The sequence below is a fragment of the Stegostoma tigrinum genome, chromosome 1 (genome assembly GCF_030684315.1).
Source record: "Stegostoma tigrinum isolate sSteTig4 chromosome 1, sSteTig4.hap1, whole genome shotgun sequence".
NCBI lineage: Eukaryota > Metazoa > Chordata > Chondrichthyes > Orectolobiformes > Stegostomatidae > Stegostoma > Stegostoma tigrinum.
In genome coordinates, this window is record NC_081354.1 from 113,971,092 (window position 1) to 113,988,075 (window position 16,984).

At 43.9% G+C, this 16,984-nt stretch overlaps 1 protein-coding gene across 4 annotated transcripts in view; it reads left to right on the forward strand.

Moving 5' to 3' along the window:
• The first annotated feature begins 455 nt into the window (after positions 1-455).
• The window catches only part of micu3a (mitochondrial calcium uptake family, member 3a), a 198,754-nt gene continuing 182,225 nt past the window's right edge, over positions 456-16,984 (forward strand). For 2 of the 4 annotated variants that reach the window (XR_007248902.2, XR_007248903.2), the window contains exon 1: positions 456-761. Coding sequence is in view for 2 of the 4 variants with exons in the window: in XM_048544469.2 (XP_048400426.2) it covers positions 504-761 (258 nt within the window). In the remaining 2 variants the exon portion in view is untranslated. The remainder of the gene's footprint in view (positions 762-16,984) is intronic. The other 2 variants (XM_048544469.2, XM_059647943.1) reach the window with 1 other exon arrangement.

The window sequence follows — 16,984 nt, forward strand, 5'->3', positions numbered from 1 at the left end:
TCTTCTCTTCTGCCCCTACAACTCTCCGCAGAAGTTCCCAACAGGACAGCCCCTCCTCTTTGCTTCAATACACAAAACATCCCTCTCCCCGCCTCACATTCCTACCCAGCCTCACGGAACAGCCTGTCTCTTCCAATTCCCCAAGGGCAGACCTCCTTGCACCCCCCCCCCCCCCCCCGCCCCCAAAAATCACTTCAGCACAGCCCCTACTGGCAGATCAGGATCATCCACCTCAGCCACTCCACCCAAAGACAGGCTCTACGCCCACAGGAAAGACTCCTCCCACATCAGGACATCATCTCCCCAGCCTCAGGACAGCCCCTCCTCCCCCAGGAGGGCCCTTACCAGGGCAGCACCTCCCCTCTCCCCACAATCCTGAGGGACCACTCCTACCACCACCCCGCCCACCCCCCGGCCCCCCTAGCCTCAGGACAGACTCCACCCCTGACATCAGAGCCCCGCCTCCTCCCCTCGACAGCTCCATCCGACCGTTAACGGTAGGAATGGCAGCTTTGCGGCGATTGACGCGGCTGCAGCCCGCTCTCAGTAGCGCTGTCCGCTCGAGACGGCCCGCCGTGCTGGCGGCTGCCGGAGGCGCGGCGGTGGTTTCGTGTTGTTATTATTATTACCACTACTGTCCACTTTCGCTGGAGACGGGGAGTGGGATCCGCCGGGAAGGGCGGTCCACGCTGGGCCTCCCCGGTGGGGATGTGTTCGCTCCGCTCTCTGTACCAACTGTAGAAGCCACGGGAAAGGCCAAGGTAGGTTTTCGCCGGGAGGGAGACTGGAGATGAGCCGCGGGTGCTCGCCACAACAGCCGGCCTCAATTTAACATTTATCCGTAGACATCGTAACAGCAAGATCGACCAGAAAATTAACAAGCTTACTCATTTGTTCTGACACTTGCACCATTCTTGTGTTGGTGTATATCCTGCAGGTTGAGGCGTTGTCCCTTTTTGCTGTCAGTTCGGTCTGTGTTGATCCTGTCAGATGTTGCTCAGCAACATCCCGGCTGCTGCCCGTGGCCCGGATTTTCTGCAGTAATCCCGAAAAGATTGAAATAAGCAACGCATTGAAGAGTAATTAAGACTGCGCGTGTGTCTGTCTGTCTGGTCTGTTTCTCCCTCCCACCCCGTTTATCTGACGAATTACTGATTCTTCAAGAGTTAAGAGGAAAAGGGCAGGAAAAGTGGAATTGAGGATTATCGGACCGGGATTGATCATCACAATGAATAACGGAACAAACTAAATAGCCCAGAAGGCTTACTTCGGCTCTCTCGCTTGCGTCGCGAAACTCAGCAGCATCATATGTGGGAAGAAAGCGGAGTTAATGTTTGTCTGGTGACGCTGCAGCATCCTCAGTCGCTTGCGTTGTACAATTGTATAAAATATGGCAGTGTCTTTGGGGAAAAAGAAGCCTTTTTGGAAGTAGCAAAGTTGTATAGGCAGTAGTTGAGAAGTAGGAGCAGGGCATTAAAAAATAACATAAACGGAAACGGAGAAAGACTAAAGGCGCAAATCGAGGGCTAAGAAGCTGTGGGTAGAAGATGCAAGGAGAAGGTATTTGGGGGTGGGGCAGATGTGAGGTGGCAGTGCTAACCACCAAGCCACCGTGCTGCCCTACTTATATTCAGATTTTGCTATGCCAGACATGGGAAGATTCTGGTCACTGCTTTACTTTTATATTAAAGTATGAGGCATATCAGTTATACAATATCCTGTAGTGCTGCAAAGTTGACACATTTTACAAACACTTATGACAGGTTATAGTGATAATGGGAATTGCAGATGCTGGAGAATCCAAGATAATAAAATGTGAGGCTGGATGAACACAGCAGGCCCAGCAGCATCTCAGGAGCACAAAAGCTGACGTTTCGGGCCTAGACCGTTCATCAGAGAGGGGGATGGGGTGAGGGTTCTGGAATAAATAGGGAGAGAGGGGGAGGCGGACCGAAGATGGAGAGAAAAGAAGATAGGTGGAGAGAGTATAGGTGGGGAGTTAGGGAGGGGATAGGTCAGTCCAGGGAAGACGGACAGGTCAAGTGGGTCATGTGGGATGAGGTTAGTAGGTAGGAGATGGAGGTGCGGCTTGGGGTGGGAGGAAGGGATGGGTGAGAGGAAGAACAGGTTAGGGAGGCAGAGACAGGTTGGACTGGTTTTGGGATGCAGTGAGTGGAAGGGAAGAGCTGGGCTGGTTGTATGGTGCAGTGGGGGGAGGGGACAAACTGGGCTGGTTTTGGGATGCGGTGGGGGAAGGGAAGATTTTGAAGCTGGTGAAGTCCCCATTGATACTATTGGGCTGCAGGGTTCCCAAGCAGAATATGAGTTGCTGTTCCTGCAACCTTCGGGTGGCATCATTGTGGCACTGCAGGACGCCCATGATGGACATGTCATCTAAAGAATGGGAGGGTGAGTGGAAATGGTTTGCGACTAGGAGGTGCAGTTGTTTATTGCGAACCGAGCGGAGGTGTTCTGCAAAGCGGTCCCCAAGCCTCCGCTTGGTTTCCCCAATGTAGAGGAAGCCACACCGGATACAGTGGATGCAGTATACCACATTGGCAGATGTGCAGGTGAACCTCTGCTTAATATGGAAAGTCATCTTGGGGCCTGGGATAGGGGTGAGGGAGGAGGTGTGGGGGCAAGTGTAGCATTTCCTGCGGTTGCAGGGGAAAGTGCCGGGTGTGCTGGGGTTGGAGGGCAGTGAGGAGCGAACAAGGGAGTCACGGAGAGAGTGGTCTCTCCGGAAAGCAGACAGGGGTGGGGATGGAAAAATGTTTTGGGTAGTGGGGTCGGATTGTAGATGGCAGAAGTGTCGGAGGATGATGCGTTGTATCCGGAGGTTGGTGGGGTGGTGTGTGAGAACGAGGGGGATCCTCTTTGGGTGGTTGTGGCGGGGGCGGGGTGTGAGGGATGTGTTGCAGGAAATGCGGGAGACGCGGTCAAGGGCGTTCTTGACCACTGTGGGGGCAAAGTTGCGGTCCTGGAAGAACTTGGACATCTGGGATGTGCGGGAGTGGAATGCCTCATCGTGGGAGCAGATGTGGCGGAGGCGGAGGAATTGGGAATAGGGGATGGAATTTTTGCAGGAGGGTGGGTGGGAGGAGGTGCATTCTAGGTCGCTGTGGGAGTCGGTGGGCTTGAAATGGACATCAGTTCCAAGCTGGTTGCCTGAGATGGAGACTCAGAGATCCAGGAAGGTGAGGGATGTGCTGGAGGTTATACTTGTGTTTCTAAGGATCAATGTCAGACATGGGTGATTCATCAGTTAAATAAGTGGATTGTAATTCAGAGTGGTGAAAACAGAAATCCATAACTATTTAATATCCAAAGTATTTGAAGCATATGAGTAAGGAGGTAGTTGAGTAATTTTGAATCTGATCTTTATTACCATGTGCCATACACACCACATTGTGTATCACACTGGTAAGGTAATCCAGACCACAGGACACTGCAGTTAATAATGTTGCTGTGTGATTGATATAACAGGAAATATGCAAGTTTCCAGATGCAGCAAAGATGTCTCCCTCTGCCTTTTCATTGTTTCAGTTGTATCTCATTTATCCCAGAAATCTACCCAGTTATCTTTTACAACTAAATGTATTGTCATTTTATTAACCTGTGGTTTTAAAAAAAACTTGTGATTTATCCTACAAATAATATACATATTTTTAACCTGTTCCTGCATTTTTAACATTTTGTTCTGTTAAATGAATTGCCTGGATTAAATTTATCAACACCCTTTAACATTTAAATTTGAATTGTATTTCTTTGTAAATAGAATCAAATTCCTTGGTCCTGAGCATTCTTTTAACCCATAAAAGCTGTATTTAATCTGGGTTACTAACTTGTATACTTGGTCAAAGGTAGCCACACTATATGATGAGCAGAATGGTAAATGTATATTACTCAAGATGGGGTTACAGACTTCAGTGTTGTACTTGATACAATCACATGTGGATTTGTATTCCTTGCAACTAAAAGTATCCCTTTAAATCTAATATCTAGTTGTGTGACTTAAAAGGCCATAACACTTGCATCCATTTGTTGTGTGAGCTGGATCCTGTTGTTATGTGCATACTATGGCATATTTTTCTAAACTCTGGACTGATTAATATTAATGTGAGGCCAAATCTAAATTATCAAAAAGTTTTATTTCATAAACATAAATGTCCTGAATTTGGAAAGTAACCTCACTGACTGTCCTGGGTCAATGATGCTTCATTGTCTCCAGTTATAAAGCAGTGTTTCAGCAGTTGCCTTGCCCATATTTAGGCATATTTCCCTCAAAGCTGAGTGTAGCGGATCCAGATTTAATTTGGTAGTTTTCAGTCTTGGCAAAGCAGTCAGAGGTCCCAACATAAAATGATCAGTAGGGATAGGCAGTGACACCACCTCCACTATAATCCTCGCACCGGTGCCCTGCAAGTCTGTATCCTCAGCCTCCCATTATATTCCATACACACTCTCAACTGTGAGGCCAAATTTCACCCCAACTCCATTTACAAGTTTGCTGATACCACTGTTATAGGTTGGATCTCAAACAATGACAAGACAGAATATTGGGAAGAGATTGAGTGCCTAGTGACGTGGCTTAAAGACAAAAACCTCTCCAAAGTCAGCAAAACGAAGGAACTGGTCGTTGACTTCAGGAAGTGGAGTAGAGGCCACACTCGTCTCTGCTCCAATGGTGCTGAGGTAGAGATGGTTAAGAGTGTCAAGTTTGAGAGAGTGGTAATCATCAATCAATCCTGGTCCACCCACATCAACATGATGGTCAAGAAAGCATAACATCATCTTGACTTACTCAGGGGGCTAAGGAAATTTGATATGTCCACAAGGACTCTTGCCAATTTTTAAACATGCACCATTGCATCCTCTCTGGATGTATCAGAGCATGGTTTGGCAACTGCTGTTCCCAAGATCATAAGAAACAGGAGAGTCATGAACACAGCCCAGGTCATCGCAAACCAGCCTTCCATCCATTGACTTCATGTGTACTGCTTGCTGCTTTGGGAAAGCAGCAACATAATCAAATACCCCCTCGCACCCCAGTTATACTTTCTTCTACCTTTTTCCATCGAGCAGAAGATATAAAAGTTTTAAATACATATATGAATAGATTCAAGAACAGCATCTTCCCTGCAGTTAATCGACTTTTGAATGGACCTTTCAAATGTTAATGTTGATAACTGTCACTCTGCACTTTCTCTGCAGCTATAATAACACCATATTCTGCACTCTGTTCTGCTATCTTGTTGCACTTGGTATGGTAAGCTTTTCTTATATAAGCACACAACTTTTCAGTGTGTCTCAGTTCATGTGATGACCATAAATCAATCAATCACTGCATTTGACCAGTGCCTTAAACTGCAATGGCTGCCTGGAATTTGTAGCCCCAACATCAGCAAAAAGTGAGAATTTTGCCACAGTTGAGGGTTGTAACAGAGCATAAAATTATGCGAAGCCAACTTGTGCTGAAACTTGGAAGTTATTGTTTCACAGAATGGTTTTCAGAAACCAATGTTGCTGGTTCTCTCAGTGGGTAAACTTTGCTTGATTCTTCCGTAAATGTACTTCTAGTTACTCGATTAATTTAGACCTACTCTTAGCGGCTGTATACCCCTTTTAAAACAGGAGGAATATCAAAGCATTAATGCAACTGTTTGTAACACCCTTCAGTTCCTCAGTCTCACCAGTACTGGAGCAGAACTGGTACGTGTACTCTTTTATTCACTCATGGGTTTGGGTGTTTCTTGCTCAGCCAGCATTTATTGCCCTTCCCTAGTAGCCCTTGAAGTTGGTGGTAAGCTGCCTTCTTGAACTGCTGCAGTTCATTGTTATAGGAAGTCCCAAAATGCCATTAAGAGAGAAAGTTACAGGAAGTTGACACAGCGACGCTGAAGAAGCAGCAATATATTTCAAGTCAGGATGGTGAGAGGCTTGGAGAGCAGTTTGCATGTGGGTGTTCTGATGTATCTGCTGCCATTGTCCTTCCAGGTGGTAGAAGTCATGGGTTTGGAAGGTACTATCTGAGAACATTGTTGAATTTCTGCAGTGCAACTTGTAGACTGTATGTACTGCTGCTGAATAACGGTGGTGGAGGGGGTGGATGTTGTTAGTGTGGTGTTCTGGATGATGCAAAGCTTCTGGAGTGTTTTTCAGAGCTGTACTCATCTAGGTAAGTTGGAAGTATTCTGACATGCTCCTGATTTGTACCTTTATAGATGGTGGGCAGGCTTTGGAGAATCAAGAGGTGACTTGCTGCAGTATTGCTAAACTACTTTTGGAGGCATTGTATTTATGTGGCTGGTCCAGTTCAGTTTCTGATCATGGTAACCCCCAGATTATTTTTAGTGGGGAATTTGATGATGGTAACCGCAGTAACAATCACAATATATGTTCGCTCTAGATTTTCCTACTATTGTGTGGACCTCTGAGGTCCAACTAATTCCAGAACTGGAATTCAATATGTCCACATACCAATCAGTATGCATAAAGCTTTCAAGTGGCAGTGCATCTTAGAAAGAGTGTTGTTGACAAGCATTTTAGTCTATGCCAGATATGACTCAAACCAGCAGAGTTTTCTCCTAGATTCCTATTTACTCTAACTCCAAAGGACCTTGATGCCACTCTTGGTGAAATTTCGCCTTGATGTCAAGGACAGTTACTCTCACCTCACCTGCGTAATACAACTCTTTTATCCATGTTTGACCGAAGGCTCTTAACTTAATTCCAGACTAAGGGCCAAATGGCCTGGTGGAATGCAAGCTGGCTGTTGGTAAGCAAGTTGCTGTTTGATAGCACCATTGATGACACGTTACATTGCTTTATGGAGTCATACAGCATGGAAAGTCCCAATTGTCCATGCTGACCAAGTCTCCCAAACTAAACTAGTCCCCATTGCCTGCATTTGGGCCACATCCCTCTAAACCTTTCCTATTCATGTAACTATCGAAATGTTTTTTAAATGATGTAAATGCACCTGCATCTATCACTTCCTCTGGCATTTCTTTCAACATATAAGCCACCATCTATATGAAAAAGGTTGCCCCTCGGGTTTGTTTTAAACCTTTCTCCTCTCATGTTAAAAATATGCCCCCTAGTTTTGAAACCCTCCACTCTAGGAAAAAGACCTTGGCTATTCACCTTATCTGTGCCCCTCATGATTTTATAAATCTCCAGGTTTACCCCTCAACCTCCTATGCTCCTGTGGAAAAAGTCCCAGCCTATCCAATTTATCCTTATAACTTAAACACTCCAGTTCTAGCAACATCCTTTCTGAACCCCCTCCAATTTAATAATATCCTTCCAATGGCAGGGTGACTGAAACTATGCACAGTACTCCAAAATTTTCCTCTTCAACATCCCGTACAACCTCAATATGACATCCCAACTACTATACTCAGGCGTCTGAGCCGTGAAGGCAAGTGTGCTAAACGCTTTCTTAACCACCTTGCCTACCTGTGACACAGCTTTCAAAGAACTGTGTACCTCAAACCCTAAGTCTTTCTGTTTGACAGCCCTACCCAGGGCCCTATCATTAACTGTACATGTTCTGCTTTTGTTTGTTTTACCAAAATGCAATACCTTGCATTTATCCAAACTAAACTCCATCTGCCCAACCTTAACCCGTTGTCCTAATTAATCAAGATCCTACTGATTATCTAGAGTAGACTGATGGCCTGGTAGTTGGTTGGGTTAAATTTGACCCTTTTTTTGTGCCCAGGACTAACCTGAAAAAATTCCACATTGTTGGGTAGTTGCCAGTGTTTGGAGCTGAACTGGAATGGCTTGGCTGTGGTGTGGCATATTCAAGTCTTCAGTGCTATTGTCAGGGCCCATTGCATTTGCAGTATTCAGTGCCTTGAGCCATTTCTTAGTGTTACATGGAATCCAATTGGTTGAAGATTGTTATCCCTGTATCTCTGATATCTGAGGCAGGTTGGGATGGGTCATCCACTGAGCATTTCTGGCTGAAGACTGTGGCTTATCTTGAGAGTAAGTTTGCATTTCAATGCATCAGTTATTGAAAATAGCGTTCCATATCTGGCAACAGGATTCAAATTCCATAGAAAGGAAGCTTACTGTATCACACTGAAAAAATCTGAAGTTCAAAAAGTCCATGCTTTGAAGAACAAAAAATGGGCAGAGAGTATGAGGAAATTCAACTCCTCACTCAAATGCATGAGACCGGTTTCTCCAAGAAGATCTATGGACCGTCAACATGGGGACCAACACCAGTAAGATCCAGAAGATGGCAAGACTCTCTTCTCGTACAGTCATTGTTGACACCCGTAAAAAGCATTGTTTAGAAGTACTCTATCCGAGCTCCATGGTGTACATGCACCTACTGGAAAGCCTCCCATAACATACAGTTAATACAAAGTGATAACTACGGTGAATTTGTTTGAGAAAATCAAAGCAAGGCTGTTGCACCCCTGCAGAAATACTGGAACTTGAAAATGGCCTGCTGATATCTGTTACTACCTTATTTGTGGAGTTCTAGCTGAATCAAAAATTCTAAAATATCTTTGAAATGCCATGATAACATTCGAGAAAGGAGACGGGTTGAAAAACATTGCTTGCAACTCTTGGCAGTGTCGTTACCAGAGTATTTATTACTTGCATTCGTCATTTACAGGGAAGTTCTTTTTGAAGTTTCTGTGGTTTCCAATCTGCCAGAGAAAAACAGCTCTTCTCAGCGCATCAATTTCAGGAAAAGTAAAGAGAGCCAAGCATTCCTTTACAAATGGATTTCTTTTATCTCTCAATAGCCTTGACTTGATGTGTTGAATTTCTTTTGGAAGGTGTTACAGCAAAATGGGTGCCCAGCTAAATCCTAAATGATGCCTGTCTCCATTATGAAAAGATTCCACTAACAGCAGCAGTGGTTGCAACACAGACCTGTTCCCTGTCACTATTTTGCAACATGTTGCAGCATGCCACTGAGGGGCCCCTTCTGGGTGTTATTTTTAATTCCGTAGACTGGGTTACTGGATTCACAATGTTAACCGTTTTTCTTCCTTGCAGATGTTACCACATCTGAGTTTCTCCAGCACTTGCGATCTTTATTTCAGGTAAATCTCTTGCCCGAGAGGAAAAATATAGACAAACATAAAAATAATTGATGGTACAGGAAAAGATGGTCTGGCCAGTCTGGCCAATGCCAGCTGTGCACGGAGCAGTCAAGTAAGTCATACTCCCCTGCATAATCATGATGGTTGTGGAGGGTAATTTCCTTTACATCAGTAAAGCCTTTGATAAGATTCCACATGGTAGGCTATTGGAGAAATTACAGAGGCACAGTATTAAGGGAGATTTAGCATTTTGGATGAGAAACTGGCTTTCTGTAAGAAGGCAACGAGTGGTGGTTGTTGGAAAATACTCTGCCTGGAGGCCAGTTACTAGTGGTGTGCCACAAGGATCTGTTTTGGGACCACTGCTGGCTGTCATTTTTATAAATGACTTGGACGCAGGCATAGGTGGATGGGTTAGCAAGTTTGCAGATGACACTAAAGTTGGTGGGGTGGTGGACATTGTGTAAGAATGTTGCAGGTTGCAGGGAGACTTGGATAAACTGCAGAATTGGGCTGACAGGTGGAAAATGGAGTTCAATATGGATAAATGTGAGGTGATTCACTTTGGGAAGAATAATAGGAAGGCAGAATACTGGGTCAATGGAAAGATTCTTGGTAGTGTGGACGTGCAGAGGGATCTTGGTGTCCATGTACATAGATCCCTGAAAGTTGCCACCCAGGTTGTTGGTGCTGTTAAAAAGGCTTACGGTGTGATAGGTTTTATTGGTAGAGGGATTGAGTTCCGGAGCCGTGATGTCACGCTGCAACTGTACAAAACGCTAGTGTGGCCTCATTTGGAATATTGCATGCAGTTCTGGTTGCCCCATTACAGGAAGGATGTGGAAGCATTGAAAAAGATGCAGAGAAGATCTACCAGGATGTTGCCTGGTCGGGAGCACAGGCCCTATGAAGAAAGGCTGAGGGACTTGGGTCTGTTCTCATTGGAGAGGAGGAGGCTAAGAGGGGATCTAATAGAGATATACAAGATGATCAGAGGATTAGATCGAGTGGACAGTGAGCGCCTTTTCTCGAGGAAGATGACTTCAGCTTGTACAAGGGTGCATAGCTACAAATTGAGAGGTGATAGATTTAAGACAGATGTCAGAGGCAGGCTCTTTACTCAGAGAGTGGTAAGGGCATGGAATGCCCTGCCTGTGAATGTAGTTAACGCAGCCACATTAGGGGCATTTAAACAATCCTTGGATAAGCATATGGATAATGATGGGATAGTGTAGGGGGATGGGCTCAGATTAGTTCACTGGTTGGCACAACATGGAGGGCCGAAGGGCTTGTTCTGCGCTGTATTGTTCAATGTTCTATGTTCTAAGTGCCTGAAATAATAGGAACTGAAGTTGCTGGAGAATCCGAGATAACAAGGTGGATAGATGGCCTAAGATACTGCTTGGCCTGCTCTGTTCATCCAGCTCTACATCTTGTTATCTCCTACAAGTGCCTGTCCGGTTTCCTTTTGAAATTGTCTCCCCTTCCTCCACCACTTGTTTGTAGTAAGTTTCAGTGCATTACTGTAGGATATGTGAAAAGAGGTCTTCCTCACATTTGCCCTATACCTCTTGTCCAACAGCTTAAATCTGTGCCTCCTAGCTCTCATCATCAGAAATGGAAACAATTTCTCCTTCTGTCATTGTCAGGCACTTCTGAAGAGAGAGAAAGCAGTAATTCTCAGATCTTGATATATCAAAGAGACATTTGAAAGTCAATGAAGTGCAAATAACATTCGTTTGACTTGATGGCTTTCCTTGAAGTGCAAAAAAACTTGTATAATAAGGACCCTTAAGGTGTGAAAAGGCTGGGCTTCCTTGAACACTGCAGATGATGAAAAAGATTCTGGTCTGTTAAATGGAGTTACTGCTTACCTTAAAACACATGATTCAGCAATTTGTTACAGCTCCCTTGACACAATGGCCATCTTTGCTGGCTTGCCAAGAATATTACAAAAGCCAGGGAAAGCTACCTGGAATCAGAAACATCACAAAAGAGACATTGAAACATCTTCAGAGATAGATGAGAGCATCAGCCCTGGAAGAGAAAGACAGAAAGATCATAAAACAATTAGTCATCTGCTATAATCACTTGGGCAGCTAAAAGGTAGTATTTTCAGATCTAGAGAAACAACAACTCTCCATCCCTTGTTGTTCCAACTGCAAAACTTGCCTCTTGAGTACTCTGGTGGTTTGATTATGAAAACCATCACATCTGTGGAGACAATCCAGCAATTTTCAAGCCTTCACTTCAGATAGTCTGACATTTTGACTTTGAAATTACAGGCCTTCAAATCAAATGCTTTCAAAATGCAAACCAGCCCCCCCACCCCACCCCACCACACTGTTTACAATTTACCTGATGGTTACTCACCTGATCAAAGCTTGACTGTCTTCTGGCATGGACATTAAAAATTATACAGATGGAAAATTCAAGTCATCTCTATGCCACAACTCAACCGACCACCATGAACATATGTGACATGTAGTATATAGTTGACTGCACTTTTCATTGCCCTCTTCACACCAGAGCTTTCCAAGCCTGCTGTAGAGACCTTAGCAAAACCCATTTTGATCTAGACTTAGTCAAATATTCTACCTTATTATTGAAGGGGAGATTCTGGACAATATTGAGCAGCTTCCATACCTTCTTTCAAAAGGCCACCTTTGAAGAGGTGCAATATCAGATCTGCTGTGCAGCTTAGCCTTGTATAAACTGCAACAGTGAATGTTTGAGGAAGATCTCTGCAAGTCAACAAAAGTTCAAGTATACTGAGCAGTTATTGGAGTGAAGCCTGGACTTCTGGTTTAGTTGATTAGCTGGTTTACAATGCTGAGTAATACCAACAGCATGGATTCTCTGGCCAAGGTTACAATGAGATACAGTCCTCCTGCTTCACTTGAACTGTGGTGACCTTCAAGTTAAACCATTACCAGGCATCTATCTTTACTTCTGTAATTTTTCTTTCCCAAAGAAGTTGTAATGAAGAATCTATACCTTGTACCTAAGATGGTGCCATATGTGGCAACTTGTAAACTTTTCACTGTATTCATTTGAATATATGTGACAATAAAAGCTAATTCAATTAATTCAGCTCAATTCTAATGAGAGAGCAGAATTCCACAGGGTTCCACAGGGCTCTGTCCTTGGGCCTCTACTGTTTGTAATTTTTATTAATGACTTGGACGAGGGAATTGAAGGATGGGTCAGCAAGTTTGCAGACGACACAAAGGTCGGAGGTGTCGTTGACAGTGTAGAGGGCTGTTGTAGGCTGCAGCGGGACATTGACAGGATGCAGAGATGGGCTGAGAGGTGGCAGATGGAGTTCAACCTGGATAAATGCGAGGTGATGCATTTTGGAAGGTCGAATTTGAAAGCTGAGTACAGGATTAAGGATAGGATTCTTGGCAGCGTGGAGGAACAGAGGGATCTTGGTGTGCAGGTACATAGATCCCTTAAAATGGCCACCCAAGTGGACAGGGTTGTTAAGAAAGCATATGGTGTTTTGGCTTTCATTAACAGGGGGATTGAGTTTAAGAGTCGTGAGATCTTGTTGCAGCTCTATAAAACTTTGGTTAGACCGCACTTGGAATACTGCGTCCAGTTCTGGGCGCCCTATTATAGGAAAGATGTGGATGCTTTGGAGAGGGTTCAGAGGAGGTTTACCAGGATGCTGCCTGGACTGGAGGGCTTATCTTATGAAGAGAGGTTGACTGAGCTCGGTCTCTTTTCATTGGAGAAAAGGAGGAGGAGAGGGGACCTAATTGAGGTATACAAGATAATGAGAGGCATAGATAGAGTCGATAGCCAGAGACTATTTCCCAGGGCAGAAATGGCTAGCACGAGGGGTCATAGTTTTAAGCTGGTTGGTGGAAAGTATAGAGGGGATGTCAGAGGCAGGTTCTTTACGCAGAGAGTTGTGAGAGCATGGAATGCGTTGCCAGCAGCAGTTGTGGAAGCAAGGTCATTGGGGTCATTTAAGAGACTGCTGGACATGCATATGGTCACAGAAATTTGAGGGTGCATCCATGAGGATCAATGGTCGGCACAACATTGTGGGCTGAAGGGCCTGTTCTGTGCTGTACTGTTCTATGTTCTATGTTCTATGTTCTAATTGTGGGCTAGTGGGACTATGGTAACTTTACTTACTAGCAATGCCTAAGAACTCTTGATAAATTCCAGAAGTGATGTGTCTGCTGACCTCTCTGGATTCAATGAGAACACCTTCAAACAATCAGTAGTGCTCTCTAGAATCTCAATCTATAAGCATTCAGGAAAAACTCCATTAAAATCAATGATGTAATGGACTGTAAAGTGCCTTCCCTGCCATGTCCTGTTTTCTCAACTATCGAATGGGCCAGCATTCCAGATGAGGAGAAAGCAAATACTGCAAAGGCATCCTGAGGCTGTCCTTCAACCATGACAGCATTGATGTTAATAACTGAGAGGAGCTTGGTCCCAAGACTCAAACTGGTGACAGCTTTCCATCAAGATGCAACATGTTTTGATGTCAAATGCCATATTAGTGAGACAGAGAGAACAGAGAAGGAAACAAATTCCGCACTCCAAATCCCACTACAGTTTAAGGGAGATATGCGTGGACAGTTCTTTACACAGAGGGTGGTGGGCGCCTGGAATGCGTTGCCAGTGGAGGTGGTAGACGCAGACACGTTAGCGTCTTTTAAGATATATTTGGACAGGTACATGGATGGGCAGGGAGCAAATGGACACAGACCGTTAGAAAATAGATTACAGGTTAGACAGAGGATCTTGATCGGCGCAGGCTTGAAGGGCGGAAGGGCCTGTTCCTGTGCTGTAGGTTTCTTTGTTTCTTTCTTTATTTCTTTGTTTACATTTGGGATCTCCTGCCTCGCCCAAAGAATTAGCCTGTCCTTTCACATGAAGGCCCATGGCAGAAACTTTCAACTGACGGTAGGTGTCATTCTTAAGTCAAGGGACAGGCAACTACTCCAGTTGAACCAGTTTTGTAATAGTTCACCATAATCACCTTGTTTTTACATTCTGTATCTCTTTTTGGATTGTACTAATAGGAATTGTTGAAAAAACTAGGCCTAAATTCCGTGGATGTCTGAAGAATTAGGATGATTGAAACAAGCACTGTTGGATAATGTAGAGGCTGCAAAATTTTTCCTTGGTTGAGGATTCTCAAACAAGGGTTTACAGTTGAGTAAAGGGTCAGCTGTTTAGGACTGAGAAGAAATGCTTGACTCAAAGTGTTCTAAATCTTTGGAGTTTTATTCCCAAGAGAACAGCTAATGCTTTGTTAATGAGTATATTCAGAACAGAGATTGAGAGATTTTTGGGTGTTAACAGAATTTAAAGGATTTGGGGTATAAAGGAGAAGATTATAGATAAAAAGTAAGTTGTGATCTTATTGAATACCACAGCAATTGCAAATTGCCAAATTGCCTGTTCCTGCTCCTCCTCTTGTACTACTGAATTCACAGTCATACAGGAATGTCTGTATTAATTTGCAGGTTTAATGATTAGGTGGTGATTTAATATCAATGTTGTTTAGAAGTAAAAAGGCAGGGGAGAGAACTTTGTTCAGGTAGTGTAGTATAAATCTGCAGATGTTGATTTCGCAGAGGTAGCAGGACACGGGCACACCTCACGGACCATTCAACTTTGATATTATTAAGGAAACCTCAAAAGCCTTGTGGTGTCTGCTGTCGGTATTGCTGCTTAATGACTTTTGTGGTAGGATTTGTGATTTCAGTGAGGAATATGTTTTCATTGGCAACTGGAGGAGGATCATAAAATCGTGGAACCCCCTGCAGTCTTGAAGGGGAAAAGGTCAGATTGTAGTAGCAAAAGTGCCATGAATAAAACTGGAGAGAAGATAGAGTCATACAGCACAGAAACAGAGCATTTGATCTGAATAGTCTATGTCGACCATATTCCCAAACTAAAGTAATCCTACCTCTCTGCATTCTTTCCGATTGATTTTAGAGATGATCTGTATTCGGATGTTCCTTTCAGCAGTCATCTTCATATTTTGGTTCTGACCTTGGACTTCAACGTGGCTGGTAGCCTGTCTGGAAATGCAACATGTCGCAGGCTATAACTAACCATTCTTATTTTCTTTTGCACCGGAATTTGTGATCATTCGCAATTCATCACAGTGCCATACTGTCATTGGTTCTTGAGAGATCAGGATAAACAAGTCTCTCGTCTTAACCAATCAAGTTGAAGAATCCTCACTGAAACGTGCAGTGTATGAATCAGATCATCTAATTTAGAATATTTAAATCAATGTCAGAAGAGAACTGTGAAGAATCATAGAACCCGTACAATGTGGAAGCAGGCTATTTTGCCATCGAATCCAAAGCAACCCTCTGAAAACCATCCCGCCCAGATCTCCCCTCACCAGCCACCGACCCCCCCCCCCACCCCCCGCTCCCCGACACCCCCAACCCATAACCCTGTATTTTCCATGGCCGTTCCACCTAACCTGCACTTTGGATTGTGGGAGGAAACTGCACCACCTGGAGGAAACACACGCATATGCAGGGAGAATGTGTAATCTCTACACAGTTGCCCGAGTCTGGATTGAACTAGGGTCCCTGGCACTGAACCAACGTGCCACCCACTGGCAGCAATGTATATTGTAAATAATTGTGGCTGCAGCGCTGATTCCTGTGCACTCTAGTAGTTACAGATTTCTGTACTGAAAATGACTCCCTTACCCCAACTCTGCCCTCTATGAGCCAATCTTCTATTATTGTTCACGTTCTATCTTCAGCACCATGGGTTCTTACCTTAAGTAGCATAACAAGTAATTCCTTATCAAATGCTTTCTGAAACTTCACATATATTGCATCCACTGCTTTCCCTTTATCTTCGCTATTTGTTACCTTTTCAGATTTCTAGTAAATTCGCTGGATCATGTTAGACGCTAAGCGCTTTGCTGTTTCAATTCTTTTATAATAGATTCTAACTTTCCCAATAACAGACTGAGCTAACGGGCCAAAAGTTACTTGTGTTTTTGGCTCCTTCCCTTCTGATATAAAGGCATCAAATTGGCAGTTTTCCAATCCTGTAAGACTTTTCCAGAATCTGAGAATTCTTGGACGATTACCAGTTCATCCAACATCTCTGTAGCTACTTCTCTTAACATCCTGGGATACAGCCCATCGGGTCCAGGGCCATTTCTACCTATTAATTTCCCTATTACAGTAATTATCACTAGAGAAAAGGTATCTATTTCCTCTTCCCTTTTTGACCTGTGATTGTTTAGTAATTTTGGAATATTGATAGCGTCTTGTACCGTGAAGACTAATGCAAAGCATTCATTCAAATCTTCTATTATTTACCGGTTGCCTATTATTTCCCCATTCTCATTCTCCAAGGGGTGTATGATAACTTTGCCTGTCTTCCTTCTTACATACTTAAAGAAGCTGTTGCTGTATGAAAAAAAACACTGGCTCATTTGGAATACTTTGAGCAATACAATGTAGGCTTACAAGAATAGTAAGCCCTGAAATCCAGATAAGTTATGAGGAGAGATTATACAAGTTTGTTGTGCTTTGTGTAGAGTTTAGAAGGTTGGAGTGATATGATCGAAGTCTTCAAGATATTAATAGGGAAATACAGGGTAGACATGGAGAAACTATTTCCACTGGTTAAGGATTTTAGAACCAAAGGGCATAGCCTGAAAGTTGGGCCATGCTGTTCAGGACAGATGTTTAGAAGCACTTCTACGCATAAATGGTGGTCGAGGTTTGGAACGTTATTCCACAAATGGTAATGGATACTGGATCGGTTAATTTTAAAATGGATGAATTTTTCTTCAGTGAACATATTAAGAGATATGGAGTTAGGCCAGAGATCAGCCATGAAATTGTTGAATGGTTGAAGAGGCTTGAAGGGTTGAATGACCTGCT